This window comes from Schistocerca gregaria, chromosome 4 (genome assembly GCF_023897955.1).
Source record: "Schistocerca gregaria isolate iqSchGreg1 chromosome 4, iqSchGreg1.2, whole genome shotgun sequence".
In the NCBI taxonomy this organism is placed as follows: domain Eukaryota; kingdom Metazoa; phylum Arthropoda; class Insecta; order Orthoptera; family Acrididae; genus Schistocerca; species Schistocerca gregaria.
Genome location: NC_064923.1, coordinates 336,152,726 through 336,169,778, shown reverse-complemented (window position 1 = coordinate 336,169,778; position 17,053 = coordinate 336,152,726). Strand labels below are relative to the sequence as shown.

At 41.3% G+C, this 17,053-nt stretch overlaps 1 protein-coding gene across 1 annotated transcript; it reads right to left on the bottom strand.

The window, feature by feature from the left end:
• Positions 1 to 12,905: 12,905 nt before the first annotated feature.
• Positions 12,906 to 13,406, bottom strand: LOC126267707 (putative gustatory receptor 28b). Its single transcript, XM_049973009.1, has one exon. The coding sequence runs from the start codon at positions 13,404 to 13,406 to the stop codon at positions 12,906 to 12,908; it is 501 nt and encodes a 166-aa protein (XP_049828966.1).
• Positions 13,407 to 17,053: the final 3,647 nt, after the last annotated feature.

Below are 17,053 nucleotides of genomic sequence, written 5' to 3'. Positions count from 1 at the left end.
CAGTTCGAACTGATGTATAATTCGTACTCTCTTCCCCTTCCACCAATCCCTTTGTCGTTTCCGCCAACCCTATGACCACAAACTCCTGTATACTCGGTATCTTCTCCACCTTCCCATTTGCTCTTTTTCACCTCCCCCATCTCCTACTCTCCATTCCTAACGTTTTAGTAGTGACATTTTGTTTCCAGGTTTGATTGTAATGTACCGAGTTCAGTTCTCGGCTCTTTCATCTATCAGCATACCGCCCAAACCTCGTGCATCCCCTCCCCCTTATTACCTTTGCGTTTTCCCCCACTCCTCACCACACACACTTTCTCTTCACTCTTTTATAAGGAAATATTGCATTTTGTTTGGATTAGGAGGCCAGTTCTTGTAATTACCCTTGGTTTGTTTGTGCTCCCTCTCACGACAGTGTTCCATTGCTGACATACTGAGGAATACAACTTTTGATTTCATTGTGCGATATTGTCTGTGATGCCTGTTGGTTGCTGCTGGTTGGGTGATAAGGTTTGTGAGTCTGTTGACCCTTTACGCTGCATATATCGTATGACGTGTGGGGCAAATTATGAAACTCGTTTTACTGGATGATCATATGGTCTTCACCCCTAAATTATTCTAAAAATTGTTTGGGTTAATTTTTATTAGATTGTATTATCTGTATCTGTAGGACTTCTCTTGAGGAACGTATATGTATAGTTTCTCTGTTGAATCCGTTAGCCTGTGGTAGTTCTTGTTTGTTTAAGTACAAATATGACAAACGGTCGATTTTGGTACAATTTTAATAAGTTCGTTTTACTACTGTTGATTTTAGGTCATTCACATTCTTACCATGTTTTTCGACTTGATCCACTTTATGGACTCCATCTTCAAGCTTCCCTGCTCCCCACGTTCCCAGCCCTTCATCTTCCATCATCTACCTGTCTCGCCCGCTCCCTCCACCAACTCTACCCCCCCCCCCCCCCCCCCCATATGCCTGCGAGAGTCGCTACGCTATGTCTTCCACTAGCATGGGTATCCCGTACTCCTTTCTTGTTGTTTGATTAAACGGATATGTGCCGTTAGCAGCCCTAATTTTTGGTGCTTAATGAGAGACAGCTTTGCCGGTTAATGTTTGTCTTTTCGTAGGAAATATCAAAAGTCGTTTTGTCTTCATATAATTCTGCACGGTTTGTTATGGTAAAATTTTAACCCCTATAAAGGGTTGGAAGTGGTGAAGCTTTTTTACTGTTCTTTTAATGTTAATGTTGTGCTCATATTTAAAGATTTTTACGTATCATCAAGGCATATAACTAGGTCATACAAGCCGTACGTGTGCTTGCTGTTCTGTGACGTTATCTGTTTTACTGTTTTTGGTAAAAATGTTAAAAGTATTAATTTTGTTGTTCTCTTGTGCTGTTATTGAATTCTTTGACGTATTTTTCATGACTGGAGATCACTGTAATGAATGAAAAAGTTATTCCTGTACTGACCGCGCCACCTTCCCAAAGTTTCCTTATAGCAACAGGAGGAGTATACTGCCAGTTATCTACACGCTCTGTAACTGCTCATTTGAACTTTGTTATATGCATATGTTTGTTATCTTGGCATGGTCCATATAGCCGGTTGGTGTGGACGAGCTGTTCTAGGCGCTTCAGTCTGGAACCGCGCGACCGCTACGTCGCAGGTTCGAATACTGCCTCGAGCAAGGATGTGAGTGATATCCATAGATTTGTTAAGTTTAAGTAGTTCTCAGTTCTAGGGGAGTGATGACCTCAGATGTTAACTCCCATAGTGCTCAGAGCCATTTGAACCATGGTTCATATACTTCGAGAAATACCATTTTGATTCCCTGGTATGTATATGTTGTAATGATATGTCCTGTATTTTTGACACACACTAAATAATTTGGAAAAAGGAGTACTCTAAATGACTGGAATTTGGAAACGGTCCTCACTTCAAATTAGTCGTTAAGTAAATTAGAGTGAAATTTTCTGTTGTATTGATTACCAGTAATGTTCAGGTAAAGTTTCTCTAGATAAGGAAGGTTTACACAAATACGAAACATGTGTTAACACACTTGACATGTTCTGTGATCCACAAGCATTCCACAACACATTTCAGACGGATGATTTCATACAGACCTTCAGCTTAACAGGACAGGAAGGAAAGTTAACATCATAGGATCCAGTGATCTCGGAGTGAATCCCAAGATGAAACTCTTGACGTTGACGTTGAAGCGATCGTAAGTTAACCTATTCTCTCAGTGTGCACTCATGAATTACTAAGTTAGTAGCCTTTCTTAAATAAAATTTTATTGCTCGTTATATTTTCGTGACAGATTACTAAAACTGTTGTAACTACTTGATAGCTTCCTTATAAGTGTTCTCCCATTAAATGTAGGACTTAAATAAAAATGGAAATTGTTTTAAGATGTACATTTGTGGTAGAAATGAACAGGTTCAAAATGGTTGAAATGGCTCTGAGCACTATGCGACTTAACTTCTGAGGTCATCAGTCGCCTAGAACTTAGGACTAATTAAACCTCACTAACCTAAGGACATCACACACAGCCATGCCCGAGGCAGGATTCGAACCTGTGACCTTAGCGGTCGCCCGGTTCCAGACTGTAGCGCCTAGAACCGCATGGCCACTCCGGTCGGCGAAATGAACAGGCCACACGTCCATAAATACCATATGTTACTAAAATTAAAAAAATAGTGAAGAAGTCAACTCTACTGCTGTTTTTATTACTTTATTTGGCAGTTAGAAAAAAAAGAAACAAAGGATAAAGAAAGGCCATTTTTACTGCCTTCTATATGCTGTTTGATGCGTTTGTGTGATTCAGATTTTGTCAAGCAAATGAAATTGGATGGATGTAAATGAACATCAATTTTCCTATTCTTCTAGGTTCTGGTGCTGTTGACAATTTACTACACGACCAGTACTGAGAACATCCATTGTGAAATTTTCTCTGGCTAAGGAAACTGTAATATTATTAAGACTCATAACGCTAATACCATATTACATTCCAGTCTGATTTGTTCTACAAAGTTCCATCGACATCCAGTTTGCATTCATCTACAATCAGCATAACGTACTCCAACCTATGGGTCAGTCCAACCGTGGTAATTGCCAAATTTGTTCCAACGCTGCCATCCACAAAATCACAAACGAGACCGATGAGTAAATAGCGTATACTGCTACTGAATATACCTAGATGCATACACGAAAGAGAACAGAAATTACTTGTAAGTATTCATTGTATTAAATTCAGTTCGTCTGGAATGTCCTTGACGTAACGCGTCAGGACTTTGCATCAGTGTACGTAAGTGACTCTCATAATACGATCTTCACCATTTTCAAACCGACTGTTTTTTTTACCATATTATGATGTATTTGAGGATTCTTGGTTTGTACAGCAGTGCTTAGGGTTTATCGGTCGAGAAGTTTCAACGTAATGTACGCCTGTACTCCCTTGCAGCATCTGGAAATCCTGTGCTAGCCATTATCCACCACGTTCTAACAACAAAGGGTGCAAACGCAGAAAATTTTAAGGACATTATGCGTAGAGCTTGAAAATATAAGGGATGTTTGACAGAAGGTGAAGAGTTTCAGTACTGTTCATGATTTTAATCTGCCAGAAGACTTTAACATTTTGTTGTCTCCAAATGTTTTCTCTAAATGGTTATGCAGCTACTATGAGCTACGTTTTAATATCGATATCTTGTAGCACTAAACGCTAATTATTTAACTGAATATTCCTCACTGTGTGTTTAGGGTACTCTGTGTACGCTTGATTCCACCCATAACGTCATGTCAGTAGATAGCCTACTGTCCAAAAGATTCCGTATGATACACAATCTCCTATGATTATACGTTACTTTTTAGCTACCACTTCACTTATTGTACGTTCAGTAGCACACTCAGCTTATCATTTGGCGTTTTCATATTACAAACTTCAATGTTGTTGTTCTGGTAAGTGCCATTTCTTTCCTGCTAAACGTTTTAGTATCTCAGTACTTACCCCTCTCCTGAAGGTATTCCACTTACATGAAACCTGTTTCGTGTTCATCTTCTTTCTGGCACTATTCCGCTTTGCTTGCTAGTTAATGGAGAGTACTTAAAATGTCACAAGATAAGGCCTCAATATTAATTAATAAACACTTTTGTTTGCAAGTCAAATCTGATTGTTCCACTGTCTCGTATATACAACTAAAAGTAATACACCAACTAATTTATGGATAGAGAAAGGAACGTTGTAAATTAGGATCATGAAACATAACTGTAGCTAAATAACCCTTTATACAAAAACTTCAAGAAGGGTTACTTCTTATAATACGATTAAATCTGCCGACGATAGTAGTACATGTGATGTTATTTAAATCAGTTTGTGAGATTCAGTCTCCATCGTGGAATATTGTTCCACGTCACATCGATGTGGCTATTGTAAAACTGGCGCTATTCGTGGCAGCAGAAGCTGAACATTGAATACAGTTGCAGGTTCGTCCCGCTAGAACGTTCTGGGAACATTGTCTGTAAAATATCACAAAACTACTCTCCGCAAGGATTGTAATTTCTAATTAACTTGTATTTTTTGTACAGCTGGCAGCACACCTGTATTCCTTGTACAGCTAGCAGCACACTTGTATTCTTTGTACAGCTAGCAGCATCAGTAGAAAGGATGTAGCAAAGAATAGCTCAATCAAAGCTTATTCTCATAGGGATTATTTGTAGATTGAAATGTTATTCCTATATCAAATTTTTTGTCGTTTGTAACAAACATGCGCATTAGACACTGGGCGAAAATGGTCCCGTAGAGACATCATATCAATAAGACACAACTACTGATCTAAGGGCAGTTTTTCATGAGGCAGATATTCAAAACTACTGCACAAAGAGCTTACTGAGAATACAAGACACTGGAAATCTTCTCGAATGACTGTTTTGGGTTGAGTGTTACTCTACAGAATTGTAGGAGCTTCATCATGCAGCACATACTGAACGTCCAAGAAGCTAGTTGTTCTTTACCATAGCAATAGCTGCAGACACACTCAAACACACTCAGACACACACACACACACACACACACACACACACACACACACACACACATACACACACACACACAACCACCCACTCAGGAGAGAGAGACAGAGAGAGAGAGAGAGAGAGAGAGAGAGAGAGAGAGAGAGAGAGAGAGAGGGAGGGAGAGAGAGAGATAGGGAGGGAGAGATGATTCTTCTGACTAATGTCACTGTGCATTTTCTTGGAATCCTTATTAAAGTTACCAGTTGTCTAACTTCCCCAAGGTGTGGCTGTACAGGAACATTGGAACTCTGAAAAAGCAGCGTTTTGAACACCCATAACAATTAGCGTACATGTAACTGACTGTGGTATATATCAAAGACTAAAGAATGTACATACTTTCAGTGGTATCATTTTATATTTTAAACCTATCATAAGATATGTACCATCTTCTGTATTTAGTTTTAGTAAGGTTAGCCAGTTTTGTCCAAATGTTAGGGAACGAAGTAATTAGGTGGAAGAACTTCTTGTTTGTTTGAAAACGTTAGAGAAGTCTGAAAGGATCGATATTCTGTGCCTTTCTGAGTACCATATAACCACAGGGTTAGAGAAGTCAAACACGAGTGTTGTCCAGGAAATAAGTTCCGATCAATCGTGAAATGGAAAACACTGGGAAAATCTGGTAAAGCTTTGCACAGATGTGTTGGACAGTGTCTGTAGTATTCCCGTCAATCGTGTAGCGTCGCTCTCTTCAGTTCTGAGTGAACAGGGCGCACCTAATGATGCGTAGGGAATTGCGTCTCCCGCCAAGTATGAAGGCCTGGTTAGAGATTTCGCCTGTGTCATGCAGCCCACATAACACAACTGTCGAGCAGTTCCTGTAGGGGCAATGAAGACGATTCTGCAGCCTTTCCGATGAGAAGTGTTTGATCACCCACAATAGAATCAATAATTGGCTCCCCTGCGTCTCATCTCTGCTCACAAGAACCGCTGACTATGAATACAAAATTTTTCCACAGACAACGAGCTGCAGACCAGTGCAGATAACTGGCTGAAAGCACAGGGGGCTGGTTTCTATGAAGAGGATATTGGTAAGTTGAAACAACACTACGACAAAACTCGAAGTTGGAGCGGTGATTGTTTAGAGAAATAGGTGGAAGGTGTACCTGACTGTTACAAAGAAAACGTTTCAGGTTTTCACTATGATTTCCATTTCGCGACCAATCGGAACGTACTTTCTGGACAACCCTCGTATAGAAGATTACACTATAAAATGTTACCAATAGAGAAATAATAGGAGAGAAGTAGGAATTGTGACACATTTGAAGATAGCACACAAGTTAGATTGAGACAAGATGCACTTGTATTCCGGTGCCGCGTGGGGTAGCCTCAAGGTCTAAAGCGTCTTGTCACGGTCCGCGCGACTCGCCCCGTCGGAGGTTCGAGTCCTCCCTCGGACATGGGTGTGTGTGTCGTCCTTAAGCTGGCCGGGGTGGTCGAGCGGCTCTAGGTGCTACAGTCTGGAAGCGCGCTGCTGCTACGGTCACAGGTTCGAATCCTGCCACGGGCATGAATGTGTGTGATAATTTTAGGTCAGTTAGGTTTAAGTAGCTCTAAGTACTAGGGGACTAATGACCTCAGAAGTTAAGTCCCATATTGCTCAGAGCCATTTTTTGAAAGAGTTTGTTGAACAACAAGCTTACATATATTTCAATCATATGAATGTCCCACCGATTTCTCTTTCGGAAATTATGAAAAATGTATATTCTCTCAATAATATGAACTCATCTGGATTTAAAGGGGTTTCCTATACAGCTCTAAAGACTCCTTCCCCATAATAAGCACTGTCTTCTCCGAAATATGTAATGTATCGTTGACACATCGAATTTTTCCAGAGAATCTGAAACATCCCATGTTTAGACCCCTCTATAAGAAATCTAATGGGAGGGAGTCCCATAACTACTGACTAGTTTCACAACTGACATCTCCTTCCGAAATGTCTGAGAAGGTCACTTATTTTATAATAGTATCCTACGTGAGCAACAACAGCATCCTCAGTAAATCACAGTTTGGAATTCGGAAGAGTTGTTCAACTATGAATGCCGTTTAAACAATCACTAAATAATAGAATGGTACCAGTTAGTTTATTCTGTCGCCAATCCAATACGTTTTACTGTGTGAATCACAACATCCTCTCTGATAAACCGAGGCTTTATGGAACTTACGTTATATAAAACCAATTTATAACGCCATACGTTACTAGAAGAGCGCAGAAAATTATATTTCATTATAGAAACAATGTAAACAGGGGACATTTTTCTGATTGGGGAGAAATCGCTTATGGGGGTCCTCAAAGCTAAAACTTAAGTCCATTGTTGTTCTCATATACATAAGAGACCTTCCACTTGTAAGGTGTCAGGCAAATCCAACACCTTCCATGAAAACCCTGACATGATAAGCAAATCCAGTAGCATGTCACATAGCTCCGAATAAATCGTGTCATTAAATTAACCAAAGCAATACGAGTTACGAGTGAGCAAATGGAAGACCACAGACTAACACAAGAATGTCTAAATGCATGTCATACCTTCCCACCGTGAGACAGACGCAGTTCCGAGGGGAGAAACGGGAACAGAAGCCAAGAGCAGAACCGTGTTAACCTAGAAGGCCCTACGATAAGGGATGGACTGGACACCCACGTCGCAAGTCTACCGCTAAGACCACAGCACCCGCACGCTTTAGCGTGAGACTTTTTCGCGGCTCCGTTACGTTAGGACCCCCCCCCCCCCCCCCCAGCCCATGTAAAAAGATAGAGCCCTCCAGAAGAACAGTATAGATCTTACGATAACGCTAAAAGGACCACACCAGCAGCAAGTTTTAGCGTGAGATTTTTTCGCGTCTCTGTTACGTTGCAAACTTTAAATACATTGCCCCACCACGAAAAGTATAACGTTTCTCATTGGATGGACAGAATTTTTGTAGGCGGAGCTTAAGGTTAACATTGAGACCCTGATTGGTCAGATGGAAACACAGCCAGATAGTTTGTTTTAAACCAACTTCGGTAAATGGTAGTAAGGAGAAGTTAGGAGAGGTTAGTTAGCTTCGAGACGGCGAGCTGGATGGCTACTGCGCCGGCCGCTGCCCCCCTGAAGCTGCCTAACCAACGACAAGGTAATGAACGCACGTGATGCCGCATAACAGTGCATAAAGCTTCACTCAGAACTGCAGAAGTCTCATGTGTTACACCCCCTTTTTGCGTAATACTAGTGTCGATCGTCAATTACAGCTCATGGTGTTCACATTTGCCACTTGAAGTAACAATCTGAAACGCGATGATTTCTCTGTTATATAGTTATTGAGAAGCCACATCAGCCACCGTAATTTACAACAAGTTAGATAAGTAATTAAAGATAATTGAGGATCACTGTAGACCATTTTGATAGTTTTCTCTTTTGTGAAACTTAATGTAAACCTAGATTATAGATGTGATATGGCATAGGTCATCCTTCGATCCATTGTAGAACTTGGAAATCCATTCAGGGAATATTCGTTCACATTTTTGTTGAACGCAGTTGGTTTTTACCATCCTGTATTAAAACACTTCCTTTTATCAATAGTGCAGTTGATAAACAATGTTTTGTGAGTAGAATAAAATTCCCAATGGTAAACTTAATTGCATTTTTCGACGTTATTTTACCAGTGAACTAAATATAGGAAAGCCTTGAACCCCTTCCACTAAATTTCGTTAGTATTAAGATTCTTTTACAGGGAGTGCAGTATTTGGTTATATCCTCGCTAGTCTCACTGAACTCTTCTGAATTCTACATGTCATGTGTCGTCTGGCGTCTCCTTACCAGCAACAGGTCCCAGGTTCAAACTAGTAAATTCCCTAAAAACACTCTCAGAGCGTCGTTGCGCGAAAGTGGTAGGGAGACACGATATAGAACAAACAGACACAACCATGTGAATGTTAGACACTTTATATGCAAAAAAGGAGAATCAGTTCTCTTTGTGGAAGAGGTTAGTGTTGCAGTCAATCCAAACACACATATAGCAACAGAAGAAATGGTAAATAATTTTCTTAAACATGTTGTTGAGTGGTCTTCAGTGAATGGTCACAGCCTCAATTTCAGAAACACACAACATATTCAGTTCTTCACATCTAGAAGTGCTTCACCAACGACAAGTGTAACACATGTGAGGAAATAATAACTAGAATGGACAGGTCAAAATTTTTAGTGTCGGTAGTGAAGAGAATTTAAAGTGGAAAAAACGCATTTTCGAACTAAAAAAATATCGTAGCCCATGCATACCAATTTTGAACCTCGAATTTCGGTAAAACCTGAGAAGAGACATTAATGTCATGGAATAATGTTCTGGGGTGACTAAACTTCAAAAGAGTATTTAAAGGTTGTTGTAAATAATTCAATGCATTTCAAAAGGAACAATGATGTACATAATTACAATACCAGAAGGAAAAATGATCTTCATTACCCTAAAAGAAGTTTGTCTTTATCACAAATTTGTTTTTACTACAACAGGACGGGCGCAGTGCTACCGCCAAAATCCTTACTCACTTCTCAATGACATAAAATGTCTGACAGGCAGCAAAGTTATTTTAGGAAAGAAACTGGAAAGGTTTCTTCTTGACAGCTTGTATTCTACAGAATAATTCCTGTTTTTGTAATGTGTAAAAGGTGATAGGTAGGAACTTCTAACTCACAACACTAATAAAAGAAATTTAAGAATGGTAAAAAGTTGTAGATAAGCAGCATGAAGCGAGATTTACGTATGGATGCTTAATGTAAATGTAAAATAACATGTCTCATATCATTACTACAATTCGTACAAGTGATCCACAAAGCAGTAAACTAACTGCTGTTAGTACCGTCAAACTGGGTGATTTCGGACGGTTTTGTCATTATTTTGATTGTAATTTTCGTATATATTGTTAGATTAAATTGACTGACATGGAAGTGGTAGGGTATATGTGTAACAAATAAAACATCCCAGAACCAGAAAGTGTATGTGTAGGTGTATTTATCTGAGGCAGTTAAATAAAGGGTCCGCAGTCCCCTCATGGATTTGGGTGATTTCGGACACGTGTGTTTTAAATCTCTGTCCGAAGTCACAGTATATAGAGGGCAGATTCAGACAGTTACTGCCTTTTTTTTTAAATTCTATATGCTTTTTATTTGATTTTGGTGACTTTTTACACAATTTAATGGCTGCCTTTATTACGAATAAATCATATGGGATGATAAAATGTATTTTATATATTACAGACAAGTTTTTATTTTGCAAGAATTTAAACAAACAATCTCTTTTTTCACTTCTGCACGACCTCACTTAATATTTTCGCTTAAGCGAATGGAAAGATCTTCTGACTGTCGTTTGAGGAATAAATGCACCCATTCTTCTCCTGGTAATGTAATATGAAATTTCTTCTCTTTTCGACTAAATTTATCAACGTAGCCTTTAACTAAATATATAATATCCAATTCAGTGAAGGGAAATCCCCAATGTGCAGCCCTCAAAGTATCTTGGTTCAATATTTCTTCTTCTTCTTTATTTAGCACTGGCTGTCCTCCCAATGGCTCTGAGCACTATGGGAGTTAACATCTGAGGTCATCAGTCCCCTAGAACTTAGAACTACTTAAACATAACTAACCTAATGACATCACACATATCCATGCCCGAGATAGGATTCGAACCTGCGACAGTAGCGGTCGCGCGGTTCCAGACTGAAGCGCCTAGAACCGCTCGGCCACTGGGACCGGCTGTCCTCCCATTTTTTTCGGATGTGCTTCCTGCACTTTATTTTGTAGGGTTGATTTAGATATACTATACAAAACACATGCTTTTGTGTACGATAATTTACCACTCTGAATATCACAAACAGCTTTATACAAAAGTTCGGGTCATAATTACACCGTACTGTAGCATCTCTCCTACTCTTATACCTTCTTGGAATTGTCCGACATCACCCCACACAGTACACGGCTTTACAAAAACAGTTGTTATTTTATAACCTTGCACTAGAATCTCGACAAATTTGTACAAAAATTGTCTCAGTGCTGTTAGCTACTGAGCGCGTCGTCAATTACGGTTACAATAACTTCCCGCTCGGCGCAGCAATACAAAGTTTCCACTTTACGATAATGCATGGATTTTTAACACTGAGGCTGGTCGTCAATTATTCACCTAGTGAAACTATTGACGCAAAATAAAAGTTGTGGAAAGCGATAGGTGCAATCTTGCGCATAAAATAACTGGCGCAAAGACGTGAAAATAAGTAAATCTTTATTTCTATGCAGTAGCAAAGAGCAAATAAGCCATACTCTCCGAATTCGCCCCGGTGTCCAAAATCACCCCGTTTGACGGGTCTTGTTCATTCTGACAGCGTGAAACATCATACAAGGGCATCTACAGTTGTGGAGCTAGAGACGGCAAATTTCTTGTGTAGACTTATGCATGTATGTTTACCGGGAATGACGTTGCTATGATGTGTAATTGTCACCACCAGCGAATTGACGAGGTCTTCTCATACAGTATATGTGTGCAGAGACATATCACGACACGTGTGGGAATCACGATGCCGAATATTATTAGCACTGTTACTGAGGCAGCCTATTAATTGGAATTATGTGTGGTCAGCTCCTTTTGAATAGTTTACTTCATAAGAATATTTGGAATTACGGCTTGTAATGCCTTCCATACACTTAATCGTATTTTAGTCAGTGTCTATCACTCCGCTTCTTCTGGCTTTCCCAAACGCACTTCAGACGAAACTGATTGTTTCGCTGTTACTTTTGTGTGGATCCAGTTACAAAAACAGTAGCCTGAAATGTATTTTCTAAGGAGAGAAGTGAATGAAAATATTTTTCTTAGAAGGGTTATGACTGACACAGTATTTATGCCTTATCAGCTTCCATTGTTTCCTAAACAGCATGGCCTACACAGAACCACCAAATGTGAACGCTCCTATCAGTGTCATTAATGCTTGTATGGTAGGTATTCAAGGTCAGAATTCTTAAAAAGTTGGTTACATCTCAGTATATATTTCTGTAGTGCTTTGGTAGTGCCACAGGAAGAGGCTTTATTGAAAGCACCAATGGGAATAGTATTGCTTGCTTGTTTTACGTAGAAAAGTTAGCAGATTAATTTTCTACGAATGCACATCACAAACGAAACAAAGCTTTATTGTTCATATGGTGAGCTACAACTGTGCAAGCTTCCGTATATTGAGTGAATTAATCGGACAGAGAAAATTGTGGGACCACATTGTATTCGTTTCTTTTTATTTATCCCCACAATGAAAGGTAGTTTTATTTACCAAACAAGTACTATTTTGAATACAATACATTTTTCTTTAAAGTCAAGAATTAATTGTTGAGTAATATTTTCGTTTTATTTGCCTGATCACTGCTAATTAAAAGCTTTGTGGGAATTATCATGATTTCCTCATGTTAGACGTAACATTTGTAAACGTAAGTGGAAAATATTAACACTCACTATGTGCTACACTCTCAAATAAGTATTTACAAAATATGCATGACACTTGACATCCAGAAAAACATAAAATGTTTCCCTGCAGTCATTCAGAAACCAAGAATTAATCCCAGTGACAGCTATGGACAGGTGAAATACTGTGAAATTTTACAAAACAAAAAATAAATGTATCTTCTTTGACTGATATCAGTGTCATGGACATATTAAGACTAAATTACAACTGCCAACATAATTGTGATTATTATACAGAGTAGGTTTTCAAGGTGAAAATCAAGAAATTCAAATTTCATTGAATGAAAGAGGTTTGGTACGTAAATGGAAATCGGCAGCCATATGACAAACTGTGTGCGTAATAGGCCTCTCAGATACCTGTCACTTTGTCTGTCTGGTTAACATCTGCACGCAGCGGCGCTGCTGTTCTGCTGCTTGTTAGCGCCAGACAGTCCAAACTGGACGAGGATGACGACGTAGGTGGTGACGGTGGCTGTGAAGCTCCTCAGCAGAGACAGGTCGAGCGTGAAGAACCCTGCTGCGCTGTAGCGCAGTCGACTGCGCGCCATCTGCTCTCCGAAGAGCTGCAGCTCGTCTGGACAGCCGCTTCTAGCAGGCAGCGGTAGGAGCAGAAGTTTCTGGACCAGCCGCTGTGTGCGGGTGGTCTCTTGCACGACCATGTCGCTGCTGTACGCTGTGGTCAGCAGACGCCCCACCATGAGTCCAATCCACAGAGAGAACATGGTGATGACTTGACCCCTCGGTATTCCGGGCCAAACGGGCTTCAGATCTAAGAAGACAACAACACTGATATAAATGTACGTCACGATGCTCACGAAACAGCTGACCACTTCTACGAGGTTTTGTACTCCATAAGCCGCATTGACAGCTTTACCCATTTCGATAAGGAGGCAATATATTTTGCGCAAATTTCGCAGCTGGTTCGCGTCTTCCTCCGTCACCAGTACCTGATTACAGCTGGGTACATCGTTTTTAGGTCCGTTTACAATTCTTTGAGCCTCAGAGTGGAGTGAGGCAAAAGACTTCTTGACAAAAAATTTATCGTCATGCTGTAGATCTATCGTTTCTGGTGTATTACTTAACAGTTTCGAAATCTTAATGTCGAGATCTCCTTCTGCGTCCTTGGTAGACAGGAAGAATAACTGCAGAACATACCTGTTCAGTCTTGAAAATCTCATTTTTAACGCCACATTGAGAATGAGATATTGTAGAATAGCGACGTTGCTCATGAAGTGCATGACAAAAATAGCAAACAGGAAAGAAATTTTCAAAATAGGCAACATGAGCCATGTAATGTCAGCATATAAAACCACTGAATAAAAGGTGACTGCTAAAACACCCCACACCAGACGAGTTGCGAGGCGTAAATATTCTGTGTCTTCGTCTCCGTACAGAAATTCATCAACTGAAATTAGTTTTGAGCAGAAATTTTCGACGTGTCTTTGTTTTAAAGTAGAGCTGCGAATAATGCAAGTTAAAGCTGCAGCCGTAGCGAAGAAAATATTGCAGGCGTCCGAGTATTTTGCAAGGCTCTCTACAGTTTTATAACTCTCTGGTAAGCGCACCAGAAGAGTATAAAGGGCACAGAAAAGGATCAGTAGAGCGAGCGATATACAGTACAGTCTCGCCTTGACTGTTACCGTTATTTTTAGGTGCTTCTTGTCGAAAGAAACTGGACATGTACCGAACAATTTACACAGAACGAAGAAGTACCGGATCTCTGTGTAGCGCTTCCATAGTCTATCCATCATTACCTACAGACTTTACTCGAATTGATCAGCTCGCCAAGTGTGAGTTCCCAGTAGGGCGAGTAGAAGACGTTACAAATAGTAATATTCGTAATGGAATTTCATCGATCCGCTCATAGTCCTTGTTAACCTCCCACGAGAACAATACTTCATGTGTTTATTTTTCGAAAAAAAAATATCCAGGAACTTTTAAAGATAATTACCTTCCCTTACAATCGTTTTACTCAATACAGTCACTCGCTTGTTAATATCGCGGCTATTATGTTGTCTCTCATGTACTCCTAAATAATTTGGTAGAGGATGCTTTATCTTGAAAGGAACAAAAAATCAATTTAGGAACTCAGTTAATTTGTAAACTAAGTTTTTCGTAAAGTATGATTGTCACTCACACTGACATCCCTCATCCTAATACACTCCTGGAAATTGAAATAAGAACACCGTGAATTCATTGTCCCAGGAAGGGGAAACTTTATTGACACATTCCTGGGGTCAGATACATCACATGATAACACTGACAGAACCACAGGCACATAGACACAGGCAACAGAGCATGCACAATGTCGGCACTAGTACAGTGTATATCCACCTTTCGCAGCAATGCAGGCTGCTATTCTCCCATGGAGACGATCGTAGAGATGCTGGATGTAGTCCTGTGGAACGGCTTGCCATGCCATTTCCACCTGGCGCCTCAGTTGGACCAGCGTTCGTGCTGGACGTGCAGACCGCGTGAGACGACGCTTCATCCAGTCCCAAACATGCTCAATGGGGGAGAGATCCGGAGATCTTGTTGGCAAGGGTAGTTGACTTACACCTTCTAGAGCACGTTGGGTGGCACGGGATAGGAATGGTAGAACGATGGGTTCGATGACGGTTTGGATGTACCGTGCACTATTCAGTGTCCCCTCGACGATCACCAGAGGTGTACGACCAGTGTAGGAGATCGCTCCCCACACCATGATGCCGGGTGTTGGCCCTGTGTACCTCCGTCGTATGCAGTCCTGATTGTGGCGCTCACCTGCAAGGCGCCAAACACGCATACGACCACCATTGGCACCAAGGCAGAAGCGACTATCATCGCTGAAGACGACACGTCTCCATTCGTCCCTCCATTCACGCCTGTCGAAACACCACTGGAGGCGGGCTGCACAGATGTTGGGGCGTGAGCGGAAGACGGCCTAACGGTGTGCGGGACCGTAGCCCAGCTTCATGGAGACGGTTGCGAATGGTCCTCGCCGATACCCCAGGAGCAACAGTGTTCCTAATTTGCTGGGAAGTGGCGGTGCGGTCCCCTACGGCACTGCGTAGGATCCTACGGTCTTGGCGTGTATCCGTGCGTCGCTGCGGTCCGGTCCCAGGTGGACGGGCACGTGCACCTTCCGCCGACCACTGGCGAGAACATCGATGTCTGTGGAGACCTCACGCCCCACGTGTTGAGCAATTCGGCGGTACGTCCACCTGGCCTCCCGCATGCCCACTATACGCCCTCGCTCAAAGTCCGTCAACTGCACATACGGTTCACGTCGACGCTGTCGCGGCATGCTACCAGTGTTAAAGACTGCGATGGAGCTCCGTATGCCACGGCAAACTAGCTAACACTGACGGCGGCGGTGCACAAATGCTGCGCAGCTAGCGCCATTCGACGGCCAACACCGCGGTTCCTGGTATGTCCGCTGTGCCGTGCGTGTGATCATTGCTTGTACAGCCCTCTCGCAGTGTCCGGAGCAAGTATGGTGGGTCTGACACACCGGTGTCAATGTGTTCTTTTTTCCATTTCCAGGAGTGTATGTTGCGGAATTTCCCCCCATAACAGCACGCAGTATACAGTCGTACAGGGTGGAACAAAACGAGGTTTATTTTCAGCAGTCAGGATGAGAGAAATTAAAATAACGTTCTCTAACAAATAGGAGTGTTAACCTTTACAACAGCGAGCGACGAGTTGCTTCTTGATAACGTCATCCAGACAGGAAGACTTCTACAACACCTCTGCTGTCTTTTTGAAATGCCAGACACCAGACCACTTCTGACAATACTATGTCCTTTTCCTTCTATGAAAGTGGACGCTTATCATGGCAATATTTAACACGAAATATAACTGTAACATCCTTTTTGTACAGGCTTATTTGGTCCCTGTATCTCAATGTACAGGATGTTTATAATTAAACTTTTTCGCAGTTTGAGCCAGTGTAGACCAATACCACTGCAGCTCTTCGCGACTATCGTCGCATGAAAGGAATACGAATGATTGCTCTTCCCGCATCAGGGATGAATAACATGATTCGCAAGTTCGAAGTAACTGGCGGTTTTGGAATTGCCCCTGAAAGAGTCCGACTCCCAAATGCGCCGCAAATTTCTGAAGAGGTTACTGTTGCCATGGCTAAGGATATTGGACATAACGTGCGATCTTTAAGAAGTGCATGAGCTATGTCACGACATTCCCTGGGCCATCTTTCGAAAAGTGCTTATAACAGTTGTGAAATGGAATCCACGCTGTAGTGCAAAGAGACGGTCGTCACAACGAGCAACGTTTATAATCCGTAACGTACGCTATTGACATATATTGCCTTATCAAGTAGAAACGAAAATGTTTTTTTTCTATGCTTGATTCGTTATTTGTCTTCCACGTGCCGTTAGAAATGTTTCCACAAAGTTTCATTGTCCTACGGTCACTCGTACTTAATGAGGGACTTCTCAAATGGCGGAACTTTAATTACAAGCAGCCTGCATTCGTAATGCTAGACAAGTAATGAAACAATTAAATGAGGTTTCATAGACTTGTA

Bases quoted from the DNA above. Each gene is read 5' to 3' on its own strand.
- LOC126267707 (XM_049973009.1), bottom strand. From the start codon at position 13,406: ATGGGTAAAGCTGTCAATGCGGCTTATGGAGTACAAAACCTCGTAGAA.